The 19,863-nt window shown below is 41.0% G+C and overlaps 1 protein-coding gene across 1 annotated transcript in view; it reads left to right on the top strand.

Moving 5' to 3' along the window:
• Positions 1 to 19,376: 19,376 nt before the first annotated feature.
• SUSD5 (sushi domain containing 5) overlaps positions 19,377 to 19,863 on the top strand; it is a 78,012-nt gene continuing 77,525 nt past the window's right edge. The window contains exon 1 of the mRNA XM_019537666.1: positions 19,377 to 19,777. Coding sequence (XP_019393211.1) covers positions 19,684 to 19,777 — 94 coding nt within the window. The 5' untranslated portion in view covers positions 19,377 to 19,683. The remainder of the gene's footprint in view (positions 19,778 to 19,863) is intronic.

The raw sequence follows: 19,863 nt of genomic DNA, 5'->3' as shown, positions 1-19,863 counted from the left end.
TTGTGACCCTAAATGTCAGTTATTCAGAAAAGATTAATTGCTGGTGTTTTAGTAGTTGTGAGTTACAATTAATCCCAAAGTGCCACAAAGTGTCAGTACACATATAACAGATTTATTTTGAAAATATAACAGCAGAAAGAAAGTAAAAATCCTCTTTACACTTATAGGTAGCGTGACATCCTAAACCCATGCCAATAAAATGCTAATACCCTTGCATAATGTATGTTCTCTCTGTCTCTGTCTCTGTCTCCATCTCTCTCTTTCTAATCTCCCTGATTAATTTCTTAATGATTTTGCTTACTTATTGGTATATATAATGCTTTTCACTCAAAACAATGTCAGAGCACTGCACAAACTCTGCATTGTATTGGGATCAAGCTTTCCAACAGCTTTATTTTTTTGTAATAACATTGTCTAGAAAAGAAATTATGTGGCATAGACTACATTAAATACCTCACAAAGGGTAGAGAATGTATATTCATGTGTCATTAATCGTTGAATGAATGAATGAGTGAACAGTAATATAGAGTATTAGGTATATATAGTATGTACAAGGAATGCTCAGTTGCAAGGGTCCCGAAATTTGCTGGTGGGGGACACTGGCAGTGTTAAATGTTGCTCCCTTGCTGCCAGATTTCTGGACATTTGGGGAGCCCTGTGGGCTGGATAACATGGCCCTGTGCACCAGATCATACGAGGGCACAGCTGGAATTGGGTATGTGGGGTTGGGGGTGTGGCTGGATTCAAGTGCACATGATTGGGTTGGTGTGCAGCCTGATCCAGCTTTGTGGTGTCAGGATAGCATGTTGTATTACACCCATGGACTGACCTCCCATACTGACCCTGAATGGGATCTAGCTCATAGATCAACCCCGCACTACTCATCCAGCCCATGGGGCTGGAACTTTGAGCATTACTAGAATATATGTAGCCCGGGCACACCCAAGGAGGTGTCCTATTCTCAGGTGGATGGGATGGTAGGCAGGAGGTGGCGCTTTGAGAGGGATGCCAGAATTTCAGCCAGATTCTTCTTTTCTCTATAGAGTTAGACCAAGCCCAAGGTTCTTAACTATATACAATTTATTGAGTTATAATATACATAATGGTAAAACCAAATATCATATACATATATTTACACAGTGAACATTAACCAGTAACCAAGGTCAAGCCCTAAATAACACTATTTACCCATCACAATAAAACAATTTCAGCCGCATGAACACAATACAACTTCACAATACAACATTTCAATTACAAAATATAAGGCGCAACCAGGAACAATCTTAATAACACCTATTTCTTAACATAGTACCTGACCCATGGCAAGAGATAGTCCTCCTTCCAATGGGGTCCCTTGTGGGGTGTCCAGGAAGCACCAGAGGCCCCTCCCCTTAGGGCCTTGACTAGGTGGGAGGGCTGCTCACCTAACCTCTTCTCTGGGTTTGTCCGTCCCAAACGTCTTTCCCCTGTGGGACCCAAGGGCCCAATGACTCACACTCCCTCAGGTGGCAGTGGTCAGGGCACAGCTTGATGGGGTTTCCTCTGCTGGAGTGCCTCTCCAAGCTTCTCCTGTGCTGCTGGGCTCCTCCCCACCCTGTGCCCCGCTCTGGGCACCGTGGGCTCAGTTCCTCTCAGCTGCTGCACCACTGCTGCAGGCTCCTGGGTGCTGGGCTTCACACTGCAGCACTACTATGACCCCATGGCCTGGCTCGGCACTGAGGGCTCTTTTAGCACAGGCCGGGCTCTTCAGGCTCTGGCCATCCATCTTTACATCCGGTGGCTAACCCAAACAGCCTCCACTGCTCCTGTCTCCACTCCCTTGTGCACCGCCCTGCACACTGTGTGGCCTGCTGGCCCTCCAGGGTTTCAGGCTCGAGCTGCTACTTGCAGCTTCCAAAGCCTGGGCTCCATGCGCCGAACTGTACCGTGATTGGTCTGAGCAGACACACCACTCCCAGGGCTGAGTTTCCACACACCGTCCCTATGCACCAACGGCCCAAGCAGTCTCGCACCACTCCCAAGGCTGCTCCTCCAGTGGCAAATTCAGGAGCCTTGGGCCTATTGCCCTCTGTGGGAAAGCTCCCCAGCTTTTCTTGGCTCCGCTCTTCTTGAGTCCCTCGCTGCATCTGCCCCTTGTACTGGGCACGCAGCTCCTTTCATATGCTCCAGGGCTCCACCCCTGAAGTCTTCCAGACCTGACAGTTTACAGTCTTCAATCAGGTCCGGGGGAGCTCTTCTCACCCTCCCCTCAGGAAAGGGGCATGACTTTATTTCTCCTGCTGCCTCCTGATTGGTGGATGGGCTCAAAAGGATCTCAAGCCTGGGACTCAACCCAAGCTCTGAAAGGTGAGCCTGCTACTTATACTATATACTAGTATTTCCCTGTTAATAGTTAATAGAGTTTAATATCGTATTAGTGATTTTTAGAGCAGTCTAATGGATATTAGAGGCTTGCTTGAGCCATGGACGAGAATGAAGAGGGAAAAATAAAATGTACTATAAAAATACTGAAAAAATTGCATTCTAAATTTAAGCGCACTGTATAAATCCAATTACATTTTTGTTTCCATTTAACTTCTTTTGGGTCTTGTTAAAAGGATATTCTCTCCTCTCCTTGGAGTCTCTACTTCTTCTGTACCAAAGAAAATAAATCCATGACTTCTCTGAAATAAAACTGCCATTGAATACCTCTTCATTTCTACATTTAACATCCCAAACTTGTTCTGTGCATTCTAGTATTTAAAAAATGTGGAATCTCTAAAATACAGTCAATACACATAGGATAGGTTTCCATTTGACACAGTATTTTCTTTAATTCTTTTATAACTTTTTTATTTCCTAATTAGAGATGAGATTAATCTCTGGTTCTAAATACTTTGGAAATGTTCAAATGCATAGTTGAACTACACAGATTTTTCCTATCATCATAAGAGGCAAATCAAAACCTTGCATTAAAATACCTCTACCACAGGGGATAGTGTAGATTTCAAATCTAGTTTTGGACCCTATCTTTGTTGATAGATCATGAAATCAGATTTTTTTCTTATTATCTTACTATCTGTTTAGGGAGAGGAATGCTTCTTTGTTTCCTCATAATGGTATGAAATCCACTTTTCTTTGCATAAACCATAAAAACTAGGCTTTGCAAAGACACTTTGCTTTCATAGGAACATTGAATTTGCCAAAACTGTGGGCACAGATAATGGGGTTCAAGTACAGGCACTGCGGCTGCCATTCTTACCTCTAAGATGCAATAGTCACCACAGTCCATCTGTGGAAGATTTTCAGGACTGTGCATCTACACAGAGACTCCCTATGTCTGAAGAAGAGACCTGTGCCTGAAACCTTACAAAGAACTTTTTTCCAACTACTCGGTCTACTGAAAGATATCACATCTACCTAAAGAAGCTTTCCCACCTGTCCATTTTCACAACCACAGATCTAGCATTCATTCCAAGTCTCATAAAATCATAGAAAATTAGGGTTGTGAGGAATCTCAAGAGGTCCTTATGTTTCACTCTAGGAATGAGAGGCCAGGCTCAGGAATGAGAGGCCAGGCTGCTGTGTCATTGCTGTGTTTATAATCACTCCTCATGGAGAAGCACTATGAAATTTCACTGTCTTGGACTATATTACACACCATGCTGGGGTGAATTTCACCATAATTTCCACTGGCTAAACCTGATTGAAAACCACTATTCATAGGCAGGGCTGGTGTAACTGATCAGATAGCACAGATGACTGCCTAGAGCAACAAATCAAAGGGGCAGCAAAAATGGTGTGCACACACCTCACACATGTTCATTGCAAGCTGATAAAGAAGCCTGAGCATATGCAGAAGTGAGCATGACAGCTCTGGCACTGTGGAGCTACTGCTCTTGGGCTCTGTCTGGTGCCCACCCTCACCAGGTCCCAGGCACATTACAAGGGAGGGCAGCAAAATTTCATTTGCCCAGGGCAGGGAAAATCTGTTTTGCTTCTGTTCATAGGAATAGTCCTTACTCACAGAAGTAGCCCAGCTGGGTTAGGAGGGATGATATGCATAAGTTAAGATTTGAGGAGTATGAGCCTAGTTTTGTTTCTTTTTCCATTAGCAAACAATATCACAGATGTACTCCTTAATTCACCATGACTAATATGACAAAGCTTTACCAACCTACTATTCTCTGCTATGTGGCTTTATTTGTTCAGAATGCCTGTGACCTCTGGGTGGGGAGTTCTCCAACATGACACAACAACAGCTATCACCATCAACCTACTTAGTGGTTTTTCTGGAAATTGCTTGCAGTTTAGAAAAACTTTCATTTTAATTTTGTGCATATGTGAAATAAATTATACCAGGGAATGGTTCTGTCAAATATTTATTTAGTATCTTAGAACTTGAGTTCACTTGCCAATCAGATAAATTTAGTTTTGAATTCTTTTATACTGACTTCATGTTCCTAACTTGCAAATTCATTTCTAGGCACAGAAGTAACAAATGTTTGCATTGGCTTGTTGTGAATAGTGCTGATATTTAGGAATTTTAATGTCCAATTTTAGTGTTTTTATAACGTCACTGTGAATCAAAGGTATAGCAAGAGGAAACTTTGTCCTTAAACTACTTATTCAGTGTAAAGTATGTTCCTACTTTCTAATTCATCTGAGTGTTAAAGTTGGCTCTGTTCAGAGTTTTTGCATTGAATTTCAAAGCTACAGGTTCTCCCAAGACATTACTGGGAGAGGCAATAACTTTGAACCTATGTACATTGCTAGGTCCCAAAGATAGACTTTTAGCAATTAACTCGAACAGTGGTTTTCAAACTGGAATATGCATACCCCAGGGGTTACACAACACTTTACCAAGAGGTATGTGCCAAAAATGTAATAACGGCAGTGGAGCTTTTAATTGGTCAGTGGATGGTAAGTAACAGCATTGCTGTACATTGATATCAGTTTCAACACCCTTCCAAAGGAAAGAACATGCAGAGATGTGGCAGGTGTATTGGATACAAACAGCAATATTTTGTAAACAAAGAGGCATGAGGCCAAAAAAGTTTGAAAACTAGAAAAATATAATAAAAAAATGCTGAATAGGATTTTGAGAACTGTTACTACACCTATTATTCTACCAACTTCTTTCTGCATAATTCTGGAGATTCTCTCTCATAAAAGCCACACAACTTTGTGAGGTTTGTGAAAACAGAGCCTTATCTGAAGCCTGTTGAAGTCAATGGAAATAGTTATAAAATATCTTTTGTTGTTAGGTTGTACTGTGGATCTGGTAGCTGAGATTTCTGTATAGAATTGTGACTGTTATGTTCAGACATAATGCTTTGCTGAGGTGTCACTTTATTTGGTTTCATGTTGTCTTTGCTTAAGTTTATTAAAAGTCAATACATGAAAGAAAAAAGTTAATATGATTGCATTTAATTTAGTTGCTAAAACGGAACAACTTGTGAGCAAAAGTGATCTAATAACACCAGGTTCCCAATGTGTTCTAGCCCCTTCTTTTGTGACTATTTTGTCATTGTGAATATTCACATGCATGACTGGGATGATGATCACATAGGGCCAACATTACAAGTAAATGGAAACATATAACTGCATACATTTAAGTAAGGCTAGCATTATTAAAAATGTGAACATTAAAAGAAAAATGACAGAGGTGACTTCTTCAGAAGTTCAAAAAAGTCTGGGATCACAAAGACAGTGCATTTTGTGTCTCTAATTTCTCAGTATTCTAGGCTTTGTTTATTAAAACCTTGTCCACACAGCATTGTATCAGTATTGGGAGATTTAGCATATACCAAGCTTTCAAAACCACCAAAACATCCACTTTTTCTTGATAGCGTTGCAAGGGACGCTGCTGAAACTGGTAGTATGGCCCAAAAGGAATGTGTAGAAATGAAAACTTCACTATCACTTGTCTCCCAGGAAGGAGAGAAAACAAGAGAGAGCAAGTGTCTCTATAAATACATACTTTCAAAATGGCTGAAAAATCACAGATGGAGATTCCAAAATTTCTCTAGGTAGCCTGTTCCAATGGTTAGCCACCCTCACAGTCAGAAAATTCCTTCTTATCTCCCAATCTCTTTTCTCACTCTGTCTTATTTATACTGTAGGCTTTTTAGAGACTTCCTTTTTCACAGCAACTTGTGCCCTAATCTCTAATACCAGGTGCCTGTGAGAATGAGCAAGGCCAGGGAGCAGGAAATAGAGGCTAGAGAGAGTGAAGTAGGTAAGTAAATGGGTGGAGCATGGATAAGGAGCTCAAACCTTTCAATGGAGAAGCAGAAAGGGAGAGAATATCAGACCAGATCTCCATTCAATCATTATAAATGTATCCATCTTCATGTACCTCCGTGTCAGCCTCAGGAGCCCTGAAAACTATTAACACTATCTGTGAGCATTTGTCTGTGATAGCTTATTTAAATATCTGGTGAAGGGATCTGTCACTAATTAAAAATACTCAGACCCTGCTCTACAACTCTAGCCATGTTCAAGCTGTTAAATGCTGTATGGTCTTGGTATATTGTCTGAGAGAAGGCAATGCTATTTGAAATGTAAAGATCTTTAAGAGTGTTGGGTTAAAGGGACACCCTTAGGACTGGTATGTCTAAAATTTAACCTATGGGGTTTGTTTTGGTTTGCAGGCATGGAGGGATGCTAACTGTGTCACACTACCTATGCTTATCCTGTCTTAGCCTTTCATTATGCTAAGTTAATAAGGTAAAGAATTTCCGATGCATTAATTTCAGAAGGTTCAAAGGTTTATTTCAGCCAAGCACCCTAAAGTCTGGACACTTCTCCAGAATTCATTCAAAGTTCATGGGTATTCTTATTTTCAAGATCTTCAAAATTCCACTACAACCACTTCCTTAAAAGAATATGTCCTCCTGTTGACCCTTTCCTCCTTTCCTCCCTCCCTGCAGAGGCGAAAGCGTTTTGGGGGGCTAAAAAATAGTCTGGTCAAGGTTGGGGGTGATAGGAAGAACACAGGTCTGGGGCCTAGATAAGCATCTGGGTTTTCTTAGCTTTGGGTCTGTGCACCAAACATGTACAGACATTTGGTAGATTGGGCTAACCTGTTCCAAATTTAATAGTTCACCTGCTCAGGTGAATTAATTTAGAATAGGCTGGCCATTTTTCCCCCAATTTAACCTTCCCAAACCTCTGCACTTAAACTGACATAACCCTTGTTAGGTTGGCTGAAATGTAACATCTGCACATCCCTTAGCTGCTCAAGCAAAAAGGGCTAACAGTAGCGGTAATGGATATGTAGTCAGGCGGTAGCATAACAGCCAGACAGAGTGCCAGGATGGCCCGTTAGGTGTGCATCTGGCCACAGATCAAAAGAACTAGTGAGTCTTGTTTTAGGCATACATGTATTGACTTTATCACTTCCAGCAAATATTCATTAATAATTCAAGAACACATTTCAGTAAAGTATCTGAATAAGCAGAACTTCAGCTGCAGAGATGTGATAATATTTCTAGATGCAAAAATATGTATTATTTATTATGTTTCATAAACTGAAATTCATGGATTAAATATATTTTGTGAAGTTATATTTGGAGCTTTTGGAGAAATTGCACAATTTCATATTGTATGCATAATAATCGTATTCTGAAATATATGAAAACATATCATACATAAATGCATAGTACGTAGAACGAAAAAGCATTCATTCCCCAAATGGGCAGTCTTAGCGACAAACCTAATTTTAGAGACTATAGCATGTGAGGAAGTCTGCAAAATTAGATACAAATCTGGAAATCATATATTGATCAGGTCTTCATTTGCAGAAATATAGAAGCTAGGGAAATTTCTGTGTCTGTCTCACAGGTATACTTGTTTGGATACAAAAATTGTCATTCAATTCTCCCAATGCTTTCATGCAACAGTTATGAAGTGTAGATGTTCTAAAAGGTTGTGCAGGATCCAATGTAATTAAAAAATAATTTATTAACGTAGCATAGAATATTGTAGTCATTTCCTCTGCATGAACATGCCATTACTGGACAGTCTTTGAAGTTAAAATATTAGGTTTCCTGATTGCTATCTCTAGAGCCAAATTTACCAGTTTGGAGGAGTGGGGGCACAAATAGTTTTTTTTTCAGTTTTTCCAGAGGCACAAGGATTTTTTTCCCCTTTTTAACATAAACACATTCATTTGGAAGGCATGCTACTGTCATTGTCAAAGGTCAAATTTTTAAAATAATGGCTAATTATTATAATAATTAAAATGTTTTATATTTTGACTTACAAAAAGCAAAGTTACTAGAACTCTATTGGCTCTGCAGCTGAAAATAAAACCTCAGCCTTGGAAACAGTTACCTATTTCAGTCACCGTACACATGTAAATAGAACCATTGACATTAATGGAACTTCTTACTTTATGAAAATCAATCACATTTGCAAGATATTTGGCAGATTTGGTACCTGACATTAACCCGCAGAGTTATGCTAATATCGTTTTAATGATACTGGTATGTAAATTACATTGTTGTTCATAATGAATATTACTGCTTGCATGGTCCATGGGAACAGTTACCATGGAAGAAAAAAGACACTCTCAGCTCCATTCAGATCAATGTGTTTGGAAAAGTAAGAAAGGAAAAAAAGTAGAAGGCAAAGATGTTTAAAAACCCCTCATCAAGTAATGGAGGTCTAAGATTTGTGGATTTTTAAAAAATTAACAATAATAGGAGTGTTTTTATAAAATTAAAAAGAATACCAGTGACATTGTTTAAATAAAGAAGTAATTTAAATAATTCCCCTGTCAAATGGAAACCAAAGTACAACATCTGAGCTATTGCTGAGTAAGGTCAAAATAAGGCTTCTGTGCCTGGTCTCCTGTATGTGATGTTTGAAGACTGCGTGTTTGGCCTCCATCCTTTCACCCTTCAGACCTAGTTTACTGGAATTTAATCTGAAAACATTTTAAATCCATTGGGCTCTTACAATACCAGTTCAAGGTATTTTTTCTTACACTTACACATTTTCTTGTTGGTACATTCACCATTCAATGACAACCAAGTAACAGACAAGAAGAAATGGTATGTTTTGCCCTTGTGGTATGGAACACTGCCTTTGTTCATAAATGTCCCAAAAATAGGGCTAAGTGGAAAACCAGAATTGTTTTGTGAAAAATGTTGCAGTTGAGAATTTGTTTTCATTATGTATTGGACAAACATAAGTTTAGTGAAACTGTAAACCCCAACTGCTTTTAGTATTTCTTATGCACACCCTCCTCCTGGCCACATTAATACCCTAGTAAGCAAGAGTGGTGAGGAGGAGGAGAGAAACCAAGGGGCTTTGAAGTATGCATGTACAAGCTGGAGATAAAGAAGGGGAGAAGAAGGGAAATGCAGAGTGCCTGCTCCAAATCTGGGCCTAGTGTATGTAGAAGAGGTGTCACACATTTGTCTAAAGTAGGGATGTGAACAACTCTCTATGGCTGTGAGACGTGGGCACTCACTAGGGCACTAGAAAAGTGAATTGAGATCTTTGCAATGCAGTGCTTCAGAAGACTGCTATGCATACCCTACACTGCACACAGAACAAATTAATCAGTGAAAGATCAAATCAGACAGGAAGTCAGCAAATACAGACCCTTATTTGAAATAAGAAGAAAGATGCACTGCTTTGGACATGAAACAAGAAGTGCAGGGTGCTGTGGACGGATGCATAGATTAAATATATTTTGTGAGGTCATATTTTAGGCTGAAGAGGGCACTGCAGTGCTGGGCTTCTTTCCATGGTGTTACTGGGTCCCCAGTGCTGTGGTCCTTGCTGGCTTGGCTGCAAAGCACCTGAACAAGACCTGTGGCACTGAAGCCCCAGTAGTAGTTTGGCTGCCACCAGGGGAAGGTCCCCCAACAGGACTGTGGGCCAGATGACCAAGTTTTGTGGGCCAGATTTGTCCTACGAGCCGTATGTTTGACATTCCTGGACCTTCTTTCCCATATGTAAGTGAGGATCTTGCAGAGCACTAACCCTCTGCAATCTAAGACCAGTTTCCTGCAACAGAGAAGAGGCTGCCCCAAATATGTGAGGTGATGGCAGGGATAGGGTGGCAACTGCAAACAGAAGAGGAGAATATAGAGCTGACAGTCCTCTCCAAGGTTCTGCTGCTATCTGTCTTCATTTTCCTTCCTGAACATTCATCTTTTCCATTTTTCACTCCCTCTAATCCCCAACCTTCTCCTTGGCCAGAGATCTAAAACCCTCTTTTACCAACCATCTCCATTTATCCCTTGTCCCAAAGTCTTCATCTCCTCACCATAGGCCCCAATCCTCTTTCCTGTTTTTCCCCTCCTCAGCAATCTAATCCTTTTCTTGCATTCTCTCAATTTCCTCAGCATTGCTTAACTTCCTTCACCACTCTGGCCTCTCATATTATCTAGTTTTGCCCTAAGAAACTTATAATAAAAACAAATATTTTATTATAAATAAAATACTATAAGCAGCTTGTATTAAGGGGCATGCATACTGGGAACTCCATGACCAAGGCACTCGGTGACTTCCTTTTCTTTGATGATACTCAGTTCCACTTGTCAGGAAACATGGCTATTTTAACTGCTTGCAAAAGTGTTGCATCTTCTCCCCAGTTAATCAACATTTATTTCCTTGACAGTACTTCTAAAATAAAACCAGTCTCTGCATAGACTTTTGAGCACTTTAAAATACTGACATTAAACCCAAAGTTTTGGTGTCAAAGCAAAGTTCCCAGAAAAGGATCCTACAGAACATATACAAGCCACATACCTTGAAAACTGCCAAAGATCAGGTCTAAACAGTTCTCAGGCTCAGCACAAGATTAACAACAAACATGCATCCCCTAGAACCACTTTTTTTTACCATCACAACAGTCTTCCTGGAACTCTTCTTGCTTCCATAGATCCAGAGTCTTGCTGCATGTGCAGACATGGCTCAGTCATCTATTTTATCCTGGCTACTGGTCCTAGCACTAAGTTTAATAACTTTTTCTATACTGCTTCCTTAAAGTGGCAGTGGGCAGCAAGCCAAGAATGTGGGATCAGTGTGTGGAGGATCAGTGTCATAGTTCAAATCTTATGTATATGTGCAAAAAAAAAAAAGGTAGCTGAAACAAATTATTTTTGTAAAATGCCATTTTTAGTGGGGCTTCATTTCAGGAAGCTGTTGATTAAATGACTACAGATTTGAACAATTAACCCAATCCCACACTTGCACTAGGCACAGCAAATTTCAAGACAATGTGAGTCACATATGGATTTAAGATTATTAATATAGCCATCATTTCAATAATGAACCTTGACTTTCTAGCAGAACTGGCACTCCCACTACAATACAAGGTCCAGGTCCTTGTGCTCTTTTCAGCACTAGAGGGCAGAGTTAACTGAGCAAATGAGATGTAAAGGATTCTTTTAAAAAAGCATTACAAGGATACATTTGTTACACTGGTCTGATTATCCATACTTATGGAAGACCTCTTTTAATGATTTTTTTTAATTCTCTGTTTAATCTTTTTTCTGTCCGTGGCTATGTAGGTCCTGTTGTTATTTGTCAAATATTTATCTCAGTAGTAGCATATTTAGCACTTAGTTTTGAATCTTGATCCAAGATCCAATCATAGAAAAGCAGGGCTGGAAGAGACCTCTGGGCTAGGGACAGAAGTTACATATAAACCAGCTTAAGTGATCTAGAAGCTAGTTTAAACCTGTAACAGAACATAAATTCAATGCATATAAACCAATTTCAAAATGGCCAAAACTGGTTTGAGATAAATATGGTTGAATGTGGTATCAGGCTTAACTGATTGAGCTCAAACCAGTTTATGCAACTTCTGTCCCAGACCCCTTCCTGGTTTAATCTAAACCAGAGTTCCCCAGCACCCCAGCATGTTCTGTAGCCCTAGGCAGGGCTGTGTTCTCCATTCCCTAGCCACAGCATGGGTGGGTAGGGGCAGGGGTAAGGCCAGCCCCCCTAAGGTGAAGGAGGCAGGGAAGAGGTTTATCTCCCCCTCCCTCCCTGTCCCACCATCACAGACCCCAGCCAGGGTCTGACAGATAGGGGCACAGCAGCCCCTGCCAGGTATTTCGCCACTCACTGCTCCAGTGTTGGCAGCCTGGCCAGCCCTGGCAGTAGCCTCAACTGAACTGGCGAGGGATGGGGTTTAATTCCCCCCTCCCTGTTCCACTGGCACAGACCTGGGCTGGGGCCTGCCTGGTATTCCTCTGTCACTGCTGCAGGAGTGGGGGTGTGGCCAGAGGCTGGCCGGCATGGCCCCATTAGGTGAGGGGGCAGGGATGGGGGTTATTTCACCCATCCCCTGATGTCCAGCGGGGGGGGGCTTATCCCATGGCTTGCCCTGTGTAAGGAGCAATTGGTGGTGGCAGTCAGGGCAGGCACTCCCCAGCTGCAGCCCCCCAGGGGTAGAGGTGGTGGCAGGGGGAATAAACCCCATCCCTGCCCCCTTTGCCTCAGGAGGCCATGCCAGTCAGCATCTGGCCATGCCTCAGCCCCTGCAGCAGCAAGAGGGGAGCGCCAGGTAGACTCCAGCTCAGGTCCTTGTCTGTGGGACAGGGAAGGGGGAATTAAACCCTCTCCATGGCCAGTTCACTTGAGGCTACTGCTGGTGCTGACCATGTCCCACTCCTCTCGCCCCCAACCATAGCTTCCCTGCAGCTGAGGGCTGGTCTAGCACACCCCTCTGCAATTCCTGCAGTTTTGGTGCTTGCATTTCCTGAATATCTATTCACTTGCAAATTAGTTCAATCTAGGCAGGTTAGACAAAGATCGAATCAATTCAGGCTCTGGCTTTTTGAATGTCTGTCCCTAGCCTTGGAGATCATCTAGTCCAATCCCCTCCCTGAAGCAGGTTCCTTCCTATACAAACCATCCCAAAGAAATCCTTGTCTAATCTAATACTAAAATTATTCAAGTCAACCCTGTCACAACTACAAGTCACTCTAACTTGCCACAAATAAAACAGGGGGACAACGGTGGTTAGTGTCCTGCTGCTGCAAGGCTTGCCATATGCACAAATAAATAATGGGGTGCTGGCGTAGACTGGAGTGCATTAACTGAACTGTTGAGTGCAAGTCATTGGACGTGACTCTTCCACTCTACAGTGACGACTCACCTTGGTTCGATATCTGGTTTTAGGCACCATACATCAAGAAATACATGGACTAATTAGAAGGAATCCACAAGAAATCAATCAAAATGATTTGAGAAAACGTAACATGATGTATGGTTGGAAGAACAGGGCTTTTTTTTAAATATGGAAAAGTGAAGATCAAGATGATAACAGTCTACATATACAAAAATAATTATTACAAAGATGATGGCAGTTAACTAGTTTGTGTCCACAGTGGACAGGACAAATAGTAACAGTTAATTGGCAACAAGGGAGATATAGGTTGGGAACTGGGGAAAAAAAGTTCTATCCATGAGTGCTTAAGTACTAGAATAGATTACCTAGAGAGGTTGTGGCATTTCCATCACTAGAAATTTTTAAGTGCAAGTTAGACAAACATTTGGTTGGGATTAGACTAGAAGACATCTTATGGTCTCTTCCAGCTCTATTTTCTATGTTTCTATAATCAATTAGCATTAGCTATCCACTACATCCTCAATTTCTCTCAATGCCTTTCCTCCACCCTTTCTGTCACCACAAAGCCCATCCATAGTTATGAATCATTATGGTGATGATACTGTTGTTATCATTACTAGTTATAGGCCAGGTATTTTCAGCTTTATTTTCCTGAGGTTGCTCAGTCCTCCAGGAATGAGGTGTGATTTTTACAGTTTATAGCTCACCTGGCAATGATTTATATAGAGGATCATGACCAATCACATGGTGGCCCTTAACCCCACATAACATGCTGAAAATGTAAGACTTATACTCTTTATCAGTGTTGGATGAACCATAACAAACTGGGCCATATGTTGTCTTTTTTGCCGGCTCCCTGAATTACTTTCCAGGCAGTTTCTCATGGTTCTTACTTTTCACTTAATTTGGTGCAAAAACTCTGTGTAAACAAAATTAAAAGTTTCCTACAGCTGCTAACCTGTTGCTGACTGCCAGACAGTTGGAAAAGGTTTGCCCTTTACTTCTGTTTAATAATTTAAAATTTATAAAGGAAGAAGTCTTTCTCTGTCCTCCTCTCCTCCTTCTCAATTCACTTTTGGGGATTAAAAGTTTAGACACAGCCATCAAACAACTTTGGGACACAGTATACAATAAGTGAACTATCAATACATTAATAGGTGTATAGCACTACCAATGTTTTTGGACTGCCTCAGCTACACTGACTCCATATCCATAAGAAGTGCCAGTCATCGCCGTGCTTGTAATGCGATAAGTGTAAATGCTGCATTGTCTATTGGTTATTTTATTTCCCTTAAATAGGACTTGTTACCCAGGCCCAGAATATTTTATTCCAAGTTGGATACCCTGTTTCTCACTGCAGAGTTTTCAGCACGTATAAGTACCCCATAATAATGATACACTCACAATTCTCTACTATTATCTACGAAGACTTCATGTCAGTTAAATATGACCTGGATGATAATGGTCCAAAGGTGAGCAAGGAAGATGATCGAGGGCTTGGAAGGCAGGTCATATGAGAAGAGGCTGAAGAAGCTAGGTCTGTTCAGTTTGTGGAAAAGGCGCTTAAGAAGGGACACGATCGCAGTCTTCAAATACTTGAAGGGCTGGCATAAAAAGAGGGAAAGTCCCTTTTCTCTTTTACTGCAGAGCGGAGGATGTAGTCCAGTGGCTTGAAGCTGTAACAAAATAAGCTTAGACTGGATATCCAGAAAAAACTTTTTTACTGTTATAGTAGTGCGGCAGTGGAATAGACTGCCTGGGAAAGTTGTGGACTCTGTCACTGGAGGTGTTCAAGAAGAGGTTGGACAGCCACTGGTTGAGGATGATCTAGGCATAGCTATGCCTGTGTTCTACTATGGGTATTTCTGGCTTTGCTGGTTACCCCAGCCCTCTCCTTTCTGCCACATGTCAGGGTGTTTTTTAGTCTTCCTTAAAGGCACTGAGTGTTGGCTATAGCCAAGGTTGGGGACTTTGGCTGGGGTGTGCCAACGTTTCTTGCTGGAACCAAAACCAGGAAGTTCCTGGTTAGGTGGTCTGGCCCCCAATCACAGTATTTGGGGCAGGAAGGAATTTTACCCCATAGTCAGATTGGTACAGACTCTGGGGGTCTTGCCTTCCTGTGTAGTGGGGGGCATGACCCTCTATCCAGGACCTCTTGAGCATATATTGACAACATTTGGTAGAAACAAGATATTGGCTGCCATGGTTCCCCTGCTTTACCTGTGGCAGGTTAGGGTGCTGTGTCTGTGTTGTGTCAAGGTTGATGGTAGTCATATGTAGGGTTTAGATTATGGTTTTTATGGGATGGTTTGGATAGGGATGATCTTACTTCAGAAAGGGTTTTGAACTACATGACCTCTGAAAGTCCCTTTCAGCCCTACTTCTCTATGTTTCTATGAGTGTCTCAAAATACTCTACAAAGATGGTTACCCTCATTTACAGAAGGGGAAACTGAGGGCTGGAAAGGTTATGTCCTCCTGTTTGTCCCTGCCTCCCATCACTCGCTCAAAACAATATCTCTCTCAGAACATTATATGGTAAAACAATTCCTTCATTACTGTACATATGCACCTATCAGCTAATAACTTAGACTCTGAATTTTGATTACCCTGACCTAAATGCTGATAAGCACAAATACTACCATTGCTAGTAAAGCTAGCCAACATCATTATTTAAATTTGTAGTTTTATGCAGTAGTTAATTCCTTAGGTGGTGATATTTGATGAGGTATTTTTTTCCAGTCAATTTTATAGTTGCCAACTAATGTTTCTGTCTAGTGAGCCCTTCTTTTCAAATTAAATAGAAAATATGGGAAGCACTTTAGAGGTTCAAAGCTTCATGTATAAAACTCAGTGACCTTATTTGTTTGAATTCCTTTGTCAAAATTGGCTATAATTTCTTCTCTTGTATCACTACACATACAAATAACTTTAAAAAGTAGTATAAAACTATCACTTATTAAGACTTATTAAGAGGACACAGATTAAATTCTCCAAACTGAATTGTTTTGACTTCCAGAATTTCAAACGATTGCATCTTGAGAAGAAACTATGTATTAAATGGAAGGTCACGTCTCAGTAAAAAAAGAAGGGATATATATATATTTTGAACTGAAACAAGTTTCTTCTTTTTACTGTACCATATTCTGATCTGAAAAGTAACTTTCTTCTTGGCTTTGCAGCAATGTTCAACAACCATATTCTTTTCCAGCTGCTAGCATCTGTCCATCTTGGGTTGCAGCAGCCAGTATTAATGAAAGTATCTTTAGGCTGACAGCCTTATGATCACTGGGCCCTGATTTTGAGGAGACTTAGTCTGCAAATACTTACATATGAGCATGAGGGCCTTAAATGGGCTTTAAGCTTGTAATATATTTGTACTTAGTCAGACTGCAGTGAAAGAAAGAAACTAGTTTAGAAAATAAGTATTAGATACATGAGATGAGATTTAACAACTCTCGATATTTTACAAATATATAAATACACCTATTCATTCCTAAATGCATTGAACTATGTTTCTCTGTTCAAATAGGTTTTGTATCTGTCTATTTACATTAACACTGTTGTGCTTTATGTAATAAAACAGCCAGGATTGTAAGTGGAATAACACATTTCAAGGTATATGATCGTAAATGTCTGTGCATACTGCTCAGGTGCTAAAGGCACAAACCATTAGGCCTTGTGCTTCACAGTGCATCAGAGGTGTGGGTGTGCATATTTTATGACCCAGCACTTTCACATGTCTTATTCCTTAAATAAAAGTCCATAGTGAATATAAACAGAATGAGTTATAAAATATCACCCTTAACACATTCACTTTTCCTTAAGCAGACATGATCTATGAGTTATATAAAATTACAAAAAACAATTCATCTTTTGTAGACTGTATTGCGGTATATTGTACATTTATGCACTGTATAGTTTGACCAATACGTTATTACTACAGCTGCATGCAACTCAGATTTTGTGCAAACAGTTGTTATAGTTTCCATCCATCTTAACACCTTCCTATTTCCATTTTGAGTTTTGGGTTCCAGTGAACCGAAACTTAAAGTAAAATTAATAAAAAATTACTGGTTTTGCCTTGCTTAATATTGATACTACGTAAATGCTTAAGTTTGTATAATTTCAGTACAAACCATTAATGTCTCCAAGTTTACTGGTCACAAGTTCTGTACTAAGAAGGGACTATTCTTGGGACAGATATCTTATTAAAAGGAAACTGTTTGGCAATAAAGTTTAATAATGTCCCCCGCCTTGCCATACATTAACAACTGAGATTGAACTGGAAGATGTAGCTGGCCCATTTTTGTACCCAGCTTATATCTCCAGAACTCCCAGAATTATTATGTGAAAGTCTTCAAGAAAGCAGGAATTCTCTGATTTTGTTCATTTGATTGTTATAGGTATAAGGTGTTCTACTCAAGAACAAAATTTTCAGAAACAGGAGCCAGAATAGAAGTCTCTCTCGATACATGCTAACATAACATAATAATCAAATCATAGCAAAACAAATCGTATGGCCATCTGGAATATTAGATGCAATCCAAAGAATCATGTTCTTTTTGTGTACATTTCCCATAACCACTGGGGATAAATTCAGAGACCAGCAGGTGGGGGTGGGGAATGGGGGGTGGGGAGGGGCAACAAAGTACTGGCAAAGATGCTCCCGTCAATGTTTCTGTCTGTTTTTATGTCCATGTTAAAGTCTGTGCCTATTGCTTTTTGTATTCACTGTAACAAATTAGACAAATTCACAGAAACCATCTTCTAACTGGTTCAAGTTTTAAAATTTTAAATCTCATTTAAATTTTATTCGAGTAGCTATGCCACTAGTAAAAGAAATAAATGAATATTTTCAAAGAGCTCCATTATTTATTTTCTATTTCCTTTCCTGTCCCATTGCATGTGACTATGGGTTACACATAGCATGCATTTTCCATAATAATTTTTTTATATAATTATATAGACCTATCACCTTAGGTCATGAATGGAATGGGCCAGAAATTCTCTCATTTTATAATCCTGGAAGTGGACTGTCCAATTTAGGTTTGAAACAGATTGGCAGGACAGCATGGGGAAATTTGCTGTTGTGGATTGTCTCTGGGTAGATGGGAGACTTCAAAGCTATCAGCCCAAAGCCCTTGCATAGTTAAAGTTTACATACCATGTACACAGAGAGAGAGAGAGAGGAGAAATAATTCTGATGGCTTTCAAAAATTCCAACATTATCTATAGAGCTATCAAATCTATTCTATTTTAGGCATATCTCAGGTATCCAGCACCACTGTCTTGCTTGAATACCACACACACAGATTCCTGATCCTGCGTCATTTCAAGCAGACTGTGAGAAAAACGTCCTGCAGTTCAATAATAGCAAAGAATGCCTGGGGATATCAGCACACCCCATTTATGAAGTGGGGAGCAGAGAATGAGAGGGGAAGGACCATCGTGAAGGCAACCTGAGCCTGCCATTTCTCTTCTCCATGGCTCAGATTCTCCAGCAGACTGACTTGCTGCCTGGCCTCATATTTCCAGGGGAAAAATTTTAAGCCACTGAAAGAAAAGCAAAAAAGGATGAGAACATGAAAACAACATTTCTGAGCTCTGTTCAGTTCCAACAGCAACAGAAACTATTTGGTGTATGTATTTAGTTAAACGGATTCTGGCACAATTATCGACATGTTTCCTTTTCTTGTGAGAACTTCTTTTTAGTTTCATTTGGGGAAATGTTGGGGTGTCTGAGATTCAGGGCTCATTGCCAAGCTGCAAACCTCCCTGGAAAAGACTGCCCAGGGAACTCACACGCTACATGGTGTAGGAACCCTACAAGTATACTAACCTGACTAGGAACTGTATTCGGGCCCTATTGGTGTCTTATCTTGACTTGGACACCTTCACCCCTGTTCCAGACTGGGATTAGGTACACCTCACTTCTGGTCTGCTATAGCTTCTCTCATCCCAGGTCAGTCCTCCCCACCTACAGCTTCTCCTGACTATGCCAGAGCTGGGCTTCCACCTTCAGCCCTGCCCTGATGCACCCAATTGTGATGATTTCAAGGTGCAGACAATGCAGTCAACACCCAAGCCTCCAGAGGTGGCAGATCAATCCATGAGCTCCCCCAGTCTCAGCACCAGCTATCTAGCTGCCTTTTCTCCCTCAGCCTGGGATTTCCACTGCTTGTGGCTTGCTACCCTTCCCCCCCCCACCACCACTCCAACCCCCTCCCTTTCCCTCCTGGCTTTTACATTTCTTCCACTCTGATCCTTTAGGCATTTACTGACAAAGCAATGTGACTTTTCACACCAGCTCCCAACGTCCACTTCCCTGCACAACTGGGCCAGATAAAACTGCTCCCCAAACTCATCTGACTGGATATTTTTTCCCCCCACACATCCCTCCTCTAGAACAGCCAGGCCAAGGATTCCTCTCTCTTTTTTTTCCATCCCTCCCTTTTTTCCTTCAGTCCAAGCCCCAGACGCAGGACCCTGCAGAGGGAAAGTGCTCCTTGAAATCATCACCCCTGATCCTGCTGCTGAGTCTCAAAGGAAGAGAAGGCAGCAGCAGCCTCCTGCAGCCCAGATCTGAACAGCAGGACAATGGCTCCAGGCTCCAAGCAATTCCTTCTCACCTCTGTCCAGGGCATGGGGGCTGTCTTCTTCCTCCTCCAGATGAGCTCCGTTCAGGCTGATGGTGAGTCCCATTCACTTTGGGCTGAGTTAAGAGTGGGATCGGCTCTGCATGTCGAAATAAGCTATTGCCAAAAAAAAAAAAAAAAA

This window comes from Crocodylus porosus, unplaced genomic scaffold (assembly GCF_001723895.1).
Source record: "Crocodylus porosus isolate Cpor-Errol unplaced genomic scaffold, CroPor_comp1, whole genome shotgun sequence".
Lineage (NCBI taxonomy): Eukaryota > Metazoa > Chordata > Crocodylia > Crocodylidae > Crocodylus > Crocodylus porosus.
Note: the sequence above shows the minus strand (reverse complement) of the source record. Positions and strands in the feature narration are given on the sequence as shown.